The sequence below is a fragment of the Molothrus aeneus genome, chromosome 1, assembly GCF_037042795.1.
Source record: "Molothrus aeneus isolate 106 chromosome 1, BPBGC_Maene_1.0, whole genome shotgun sequence".
Lineage (NCBI taxonomy): Eukaryota > Metazoa > Chordata > Aves > Passeriformes > Icteridae > Molothrus > Molothrus aeneus.
This window is the reverse complement of record NC_089646.1, coordinates 31,424,749-31,433,329: the sequence shown is the minus strand read 5'-3', so window position 1 is coordinate 31,433,329 and position 8,581 is coordinate 31,424,749. Positions and strand designations below refer to the sequence as shown.

Sequence of the window (8,581 nt, the reverse complement as noted above, 5' to 3'; positions counted from 1 at the left end):
AAGAAGCTGGAAAAGACAGGAAGCATTTATTTTAGCTGTTGTGTTTTTTCCCCCACAAGAACCTGGGTGCAGCTGCAGAATGATTCAAGGAAAGAAGCCAACCATAAACACTCCTGAAGACAAGGACAATCTAAAGAACACCATGATTAAGTTGTGTAAGTCTTTGAAATTCCTGCTTTGTCTAGAGCAGAGTAAAGCAAAAGTGTGTCCGAAAATTTTATGAAAAACCCATCCAGTGTCGTGTCCCCAGTCTCCTCAGCAGGCCACACATCTTACAGCCTCAGTGATGCTTTCAGAATGCTTGTGGTAAGGCTATGGTCAAAGCCCAAAAACTCAGAAAGGGGTTTGTGAGAAAGGCTTCTCTTGTGAGCAGTTTTGAGAGCAGAGGAACACCACTCAGAGACAGGTCCTGGACTCTCCAGATTGCTCAGACATAAACAAGAGGCTTAGAGCCCCAAAAGGGGGGCTTGGCAAGCTGCAGAGCTGAAAGAAATACATCACAAGTACTGATTTGAATAAGCATATGTGACATAACTTGGCATTGTTATGCTTTTGTGGCTAATAATGTAGTTTTATCTGCTTGCATACACATCATCTTTATTAAACAGTAACTGTCCTTCATGAATCATGAAGTTCAAGGCCAAGAAAATATCAGAGACCATGCTATGCTCTGTGCTGAGGAGATAGAATGGTTTACAAAAAAATAAGGAAAATTCTGCTTTCTGCCACCCACCACAGTCCCTGGAATGAGGAACCAGATGATAATGTTGGGGCCTCTTGAGTACAAATAAATCAGACTGGTAGCCCATTTTATATGAATTCTGTACAGTCCAACACAACTTGGACCACTCCAAGACTCCCAAGCAGAATATGAGCAGCCAGAAGAACTGACAGCACTTGTGTTCTAATCACAGCTTCAGACCACTTGAGTTTCTGTAAAACTAGATTTTTATTTACTTTATACGATACATTAAACTGCTTGCTTTTAAGCCCAGGGTAGCAGGAATGCATTTCCAAGGTTCTTGTCTTTGTTGCAGAACCTGAAAGCAAAAGAAATCACCCACTTGTCAGATTAACTCCTTACTAGTCAAAATCAGTCTGTTAACAAAGTTTTTATTCTTAATTCTAATCATCATCTTTTGATTGTCATCAGGCATATTCAGATACTCACTCAAACCAACTCTCCTAATGCCATTTTCTCTGAATATTGGATCAATTCTGCAGCTACCACAAAAGGAATCATGCAGGCAGAGAAATTCTGTAATAGAATACACCTACATGACTGGTGTCAGAAAAGTGGCTGTAATCAGGATCTCTTTCCTCCTCCAGCTTTAGAGGCTGCAATTTAGGTTTCTTTTCTCTTTGGAGAGTCTGGGCAGCAAGCCTTTTCCTTGGCAATGGCATCTGCAAGAAAATAGCACTTGCGTTAGGTTAGAGACACATTTAGGTCCTGTTGTACTCTTGCTGACAACGGTGTATATGTGGGTAAAAGCTGGCTAAATACAATGCCAGTGTCACAAACCCTGTCATGACCTGGATATTTAAAGGTATATAGGTATGAATTAGTTACTGGATTACAGAACATAGGAAAGAAGAGAGGAAGAAAGATTTTATACAGAGCACTTACCATCATTTCATAACATACAGGATATGCCAACACTGCTTGGTGCCAGGATCACTGGCTATGGGAGACTTAAGTGTTGACAAAACCTCAGCTTCAAGCTACTCCCAAATGGCAAAATGGAGGCCTACAGCTCAAGTTATACACTTGAATTCTACATCTGAAATTCAGATCTAGGTTTATGTTTATTCAGAGTAATGATAACATGAATGTTTTCCCAATAAAGAGCTTTCAAGGAAAATATGTATTTCTGTTTATAGGACTCGCTGCTCCTGCTTGCTCTGGGTGTCAGTGAAGGTTGATTACGGCATCTGTGAAAGGAAATTTCTCAGATATACTCACCATGCATATATTAAGATGACGTTCCTTGCTTTGATAAAAGAAGCAAAAAAGATTTACAGATTTTCCCTGTGATAATTTTTTTTTCTTACAGTTTTGACTTTTTCTTAGTGTTTCTCTTTTATTGGACACTAAGCTACATGATGATTGAGAACACATCAGTTGTCACTTGATTCCCTCTCACTCCTAAAGCAAAAACTGGATCATGTTAGCAGCATGGATGGGCAGTTTTATTAGTGATGTCTGGCAAGTGTTTTAGTGCCACAGACATCTCTTACTGAGGCATCATGGCAATTTTTAAATGTCCTTATTCAAGACATATCTAAATCCTTTTCAAGAACAATTTCATGCCGCTGTGCAAGGCAAATGCTGTGACTGATTCTGCACAAGGAGAGAATGACAGAACCTTCCCCACCACTGACATGTTTTTACCAGTACTCATGAAGTGACCCAAGTGTGCAGTGAGTGGCATAGATAAGGCATCTGCAGAGATTTACCCATTTCCAGAAATCTAGCTCCTCTACCACCCAACAGAGCAAGGGAAAAGAGAGGCTATCACAAGCATGTATCAATCTAGAGATTGTATTTACACAGCAAGTATCTTCTTGTCTTCTACAAAATACTAGCACCTCCTGGTGCTTTCAGATTTAGATGGGTTGGGCAAGGTAAACCCTTGGTGGTGGGCAGCTGCACCTCCAAACTGATAAATAGTTTTTTGCTCCTCCTCATCTTCTCAAAATTCATCCTGAATGTGCATCTACTCATTTGCCTACATATGATAAAAAAAGTATTCTTTGTATTTTATCTCCTTGGACATGGTATTGTTCAATTTTAAAATAACCACAATCATATCTTCCCTTTGCAGATATCAGTACACTTCAGTAAATGTGCTTTATACTTTTAAAAGCAGGTGAACATCTCTTTCTTGTCACAGATATATTTAATATCAAAAATATGAAAAATCCATATGGATTAAATATTGATTTTATTTTTAGAGAGCAAGTACAATGATGTTGCATTAAAATAATGCTATGTCATACTTGTTACAGCTCTGATAGAAAAATAAACATCTCAATATGCTACAGTGTAACTCATTAATAAATATTACAATAAAAGTTAGTAGTCAACTGAAATTAATAAAACAGCTATAAAAGTATACTATTTTAAATAATAAAATATTCAATATATTTCCAGATGAACAAAAGTAGTGATTTAAAAGTATCATTCAAAATGTAAAATGAGCAGTAAAAAGTTATCAAATTTAAAACCTCTTCCCTTACTAGCATTCTCTAGGCATAAAATCTAGACACACATTTATTTCTCTATATTTATTTTTTACAAAAGGTAGTATATGTTAAATAGAAAGTTTAAAACTGTAGTATTATTAATAGCTGTCACACAATTGCTAAGTAAGACACTTTAAAGTAGCATTATTTTTGAAGCAGTAGTAGGTAAGAGTGAAGATGTCAGCACAGTGAATTCATCCAACACTAATGCATCTGCAAAAGACTCATTTTTCAACATCTCCCTTCAAAATATAACTGAAACAGCCCAAATACAACATAGGTATCAGGATGAAATGTTAGAATTTGGACAGAAGCAATTATTTTAACAAATGCCACATACTTTAATTTTTTTTTTAATAGGTACCTTTTTTTTAAGCATGTTCAGAAAAGGAAACAAAGAGAACATGAAATTCAGACCAGCAGAAAGCTTAAGAATCTAGAAATATAAGGGGTTTTTTCCCCCCACCAACCCCCCCCAGACATGCCAACCATTCTGAGCTGCCTTGCTCTCAGTGAAACCCCACTGATCTGGCATGCTATAAAGATTCATTCCCGTTGGTTAACTTTAACCTTTTTCCCCCCTCTCCAAGAATTTCAATCCTCTGTAAGAGCCAACAGATACCTGTGCATCAGAGCAGTCTCGAGATCAGAACTAAAAATTAGTGTTTTTCTTAGGTATTGCTTCATTTCTGCTTTCCCCTCTGTTGCAAAATGGTAGCCAGGACATTGTCACCAGGCGTCACTCGCAGTCCAGTTGGGACAGAGTAGGAGTCACCCAGCACTGACTCAGCACAAATGCCTCTGTGAGAAGTGCCCTTTACAGCCACTGCTCACATTCCTTAAGGCTGGCTGGTGGAGATCCAGGGGCTGGTGGGAAGTCAGCGGGCAGGTGCCCAAACGCTCCCCAGGAGCTTTAATGGAGGTCTGCAGCATCCACGTGTACAGGCTGTCCCTTGCTGGGTTGTGTGCAGGCATTTTTGATGAGTAAAGATGCAAAAAGCCTGCAGTCTTAGGGTTCAGACTGCACACAATGCAGCCCCAGTCTGGGGCCAAGTGCCTGCGATGTGAACCTAGGGCACCACCACTGCCAAGCCAGCCCACTCTGAAGAGGCTTCCTTCCCTGACAAAAGGCAAAGTGAGATCTCAGAGCACCATTTCTGCAGGGATGCTGTGGGGAGCCCCAGCACTGTCCCTCTTGAAGTCTCCACACGGGCAGCCATGCCCTTGCATGTTTCTGCCCTGGGCATCACCAGACTCTATGCCTAGTTTAGGACAGAGAGTTGCTTGAAGCTGTTTCACACATTCACTCCCATGGTTTGCAAAACATGCACACTAAGCAGGAAATAAATATTATATATGATCATATTGGGAAAATAATATTTTTCCATTGCAGTCAGAAGAATGCTTTACATAGCAGGTTTTCATGACATCATAGAGAGGAAAAAATAAATCCAGTTGTAAATAATAGCTAAAATGTAAACTATGCCCATACGAACATCCTTCCTTTTTAAGGTTCATTTTTAACCTTGCAAATGTAAGGGAATTTCAGCTGGGCACAATGAAAATTCCTTGCATACCATGTGCACGTTTTCTGGATGAAACAGCTATTTTCCCACACACTTCTGCAGCAATCTTATTAGTGTAGTCATGATTCTTGGAAAGAACTATTTCATAGCATTTTTTCATTTTATAGTACTCAAAAAAATCTGAAGTAAAATACATACTTTTTAATTACATAAACATGCAATTTCTGAAGTGTCAGGCAAATAACAGGTCAAAGGTTAAAAAATGAGACTAGAATTTGAAAAGTATACATATGGATTTTAACAGTAACAAATATGCTGTGAAAAGTCATGCACATTCTTCATTTGTGGGACCAAATCTAAAAACAATTCCCCAAACTAATGATGAGATGCAGCAGTATCTGCTGGTATATTTTTGGATATAAGCATGCAGTAGAATTATTTGACTTCTTTCTAAATTTTTTTGAAGAAGCCCAAGTATAAAAAGTGTTATTTGAGAACTTTGGAACACTCTATTCTGAGGTTAGTTATTTTTTCCCCTATTTTTATGAACATCTTTGACGCACAGTACATTGAAAACTAATATGAACTAATTTGTCTTTAATATCTCCCATATTAAGCACTATAGGAAGCACAGTCCTCCTGCAATCACTGAAGAAATTCCTTGTGAATTAAAGGCTGCTTTCTCATTTAAGGTCATGTGCTGAGGGAACACAGCTCCCTAAATAGTGAGGCTTTTGTTGAGCTATTCATCTCCTGCAGCAGCTCTTCTGAAAAACATGGTCAAAGGCAGAGGGAAACAAGTACCAAGCAAAGCCAGAGTTTCTCATGGATAGATTCCATCCCTAGAAACAAAGCCTCCTCCCAAGAATCCTGCTCTGTATAAGCTCCCCATGGGCCTTCTAAAAGCCTTGACCTGTCACATTAGCAGCAGCTTATTCTCTTTCAGCCTCTTCCACAATACAGAAAAACCATGAGGGAGATGCAAGAAAGCTTTTTTTCTTTTTTTCTTTTTTTTTTTCTTTTTTTTTTTTTTTTGTGTTTATATTTATTTTGTTTTATTTATATACATTTTTTTAATCTCAGGACAGCAAGCAGCTTACAGTGCAATTTGTCCTGTGAGCCTGCTCTTTTTGATCAGAGCATTTTAAACATTCAGGCAGGTGTCTGATAAGGAAATACTGGCCATGCCCCTTCACAGGCAGCAGTCCAATGCCAAGTGCTACAGAAGAAAAGCGGTAGCAGTGTGATGTGATATGTCTGGAAGATGGGTATTACAGCTCAAGTCTTTCTTCCACCAAGAACCCACTTCCATTATCCCTTACCCACAAAACTGAACTCCCTCTAACAGTGAAAAGTAATTTCTAATGAAAAAAAATATATTTATCAGTTCAATAAATTGTTTAGTACATGCTTTAAAGGCCATTATGGGGTGAAAATAGATTCTGAGGAATCTTTCTTTTAAAGGGTTTATTATACTGTTTAAAGAACTTAATTAACCTCTTTTTTATATACTTAGATATATTCCACTAAGCATTTTTAAAATTTAAGTTAAATAGCAACCAGAGATTGTTCCTCACTCATAAATTGCCATGAATTCTGACAAGGGTAACAGCAGGTCAACCTTTATCAATCTTTTATCTTTATCCCACCAAAAATGTTTGAAATCTTTTAATTTATACAGGAGGAGAATGGTCCTATACACTTTAAAAGAAAATGAGAGTTTAAGGTGTAGTTCTTAGACTACAGAATTAATCTATAACTAAGGTTCTACAATTAAGCTAACACTAAAGACAGGGTCAGTGTAAAGAAACACTCTTTTTGTTAAATGAGATAATTTTACCTGTGTGGTAGAAAGCTCAGGACCTACTTTGGAGACTGCTTTAAAAACATTTAATAGTCCAATTTACACATTAAAAAAAAATCCCTAAGCTTTTATGACTAATGAAAGGCCCATTGTCTGTGTATTATTTTTCTCAATCCCACTTGATCTATTACCCAAGAAACTTAACACTCATAAAACACTCATCATTTTTCTACACCCTGCCTTCCTTTCAATCCTCACAGTGCTCAGGTTTCAGTGGGAATTTACAGAAGAAATACAGAATAGGAAATACAAGTAATTTCTAAAGACTGCACATAAGGAAGTCCTGCTTTGTTTCTGTAACTCTTTTCTATGACAAATAGTGACGGTATTTAGTATTAGTAATACATGTTAGTGAAATTATACACTGTCTTCTGAGATGATTTTTCTTTTTGCCAGCAAGGTTTTAGTGCATTAGAGGTTGATCAGATTTTCATAGGGTTTCAGCAGCATAGAGTTAGTAAATCAGACTGACACTTCCAACAAGCATATAACAATAACATGTGTTCTACCACTCTAGCTGGTTTCAGGGGTAAAAAAATGCTTCTGCTTGACTTTTTAGCTCCCATTCTGCTCTCAGATAAGCTTAATTGGTCCTGCCATGTTTGGAAGAGTTTTTCACATTTCTGAAGGCAGAATCTAATCCATATTTATGAAGTCAATTAATGTGTTTTGAGAAAAAGACTCTTATTTTCCTCACTTTCTTCTAGTTTGCAGGTTCTTTTCTCCATCAGACACTGGACATACTTCTCAATGCGCAAAAAACTGAAGTAGTTACAAAAATCTTAGAAAACCTAATCTCATCAACTAATTTACATAGAGAAAAAGAGCACATGTAAAATCAGACTTATGCCTGACATCATATAAAAAGATCCAAGTCCTTATTTGGCAAAACACTGACATGTAGCTAGCAAACCAAACACAGCTCTGGTGTAATTTATCTATTTGCAATGGATTTGATGCTGTTGACTCTAAAGGCGTAGTCTGCTGGCAGTGATCATCATGTAGACTATGCTGTTGGGTAAAGGAAGTCTCATTTTCTGTAGCCACTCAGCTTCCAAACACCTTAAGTTTTGTAGAAAATTGGGGCATTATATTTAAACAAGTAAAAAAGCTTAAAATTACTCTTTATCAGATATAAATTATCCTTAAATGACATCATCCATACAAAAAACCCTATAAATATATAATTTATCTGTGTGTGCATGCATATATGTATGTATACACACACAACATACACCTATATCAGGAACTAAACACTCAATCCCATCATTTTTATGAGGAAAAGATAAGAGGAATAAGCAGACAAATTAGTGGAATCTGTCAACTGAGACAACTATAAAAGTACCATTTACTCTATTAAAGAGCATTTTAATAGTTTCATCTATTGCTATAATATACAGCAATGTTAATACTCCAGTCACAGCTTTTGTCCATTCCCACAGAGCACATCAGTACTAGCTACATGTAGAGTGAGATCAGTGCTTTGTCAGACCAGTTTGTATCTACATTCTAGGCCATAACTAAATAAATTAGAATATGCTAAAGTGCTACATCAACACTAATGTTTCTGAACAGTAGTAACGCACATTTCTCTTTCAAAAAAATTTAAAAAAATACAGCAGCTATAGTTCCAAACATAATCACGTAATGTGAATATGTTCACATGTCACTTTGTTACAGTATTCAACAAAATGCACAACACAAAACCATATGGCAACAGTCAAGACTCCCACAGAGTACAAAAGGTAATTTCTTAAAAGTCGAGCATGATGGAAATAGACATTTGCAGTCTTCAGAATTCACACTTGAAAGTTTCGTTTAATTGCAACTTGCTGATGTCGATATTTATTTCCTCTGGTTTGTCACGTCTGTATGTTACTGTTCTTGTACAAACTGTAGGCAAAAACATCTTATCCTTGAAGGAGAAGATACAATTTTTATCAGC

At 37.1% G+C, this 8,581-nt stretch overlaps 1 protein-coding gene across 3 annotated transcripts in view; it reads right to left on the bottom strand.

Annotated features, from left to right (window-relative positions):
- Positions 1-925: 925 nt before the first annotated feature.
- Positions 926-8,581, bottom strand: part of ITGB8 (integrin subunit beta 8) — a 48,437-nt gene continuing 40,781 nt past the window's right edge. For 2 of the 3 annotated variants that reach the window (XM_066554255.1, XM_066554274.1), the window contains exons 14-15: positions 1,279-1,404; positions 926-1,040 (exon numbers count right to left, since the gene is read on the bottom strand). In XM_066554255.1, coding sequence (XP_066410352.1) covers positions 954-1,040; positions 1,279-1,404 — 213 coding nt within the window. In that variant the 3' untranslated portion in view covers positions 926-953. Of the gene's footprint in view, positions 1,041-1,278; positions 1,405-2,928; positions 8,552-8,581 lie in introns of those variants that run through there. The other variant, XM_066554265.1, reaches the window with a different exon arrangement.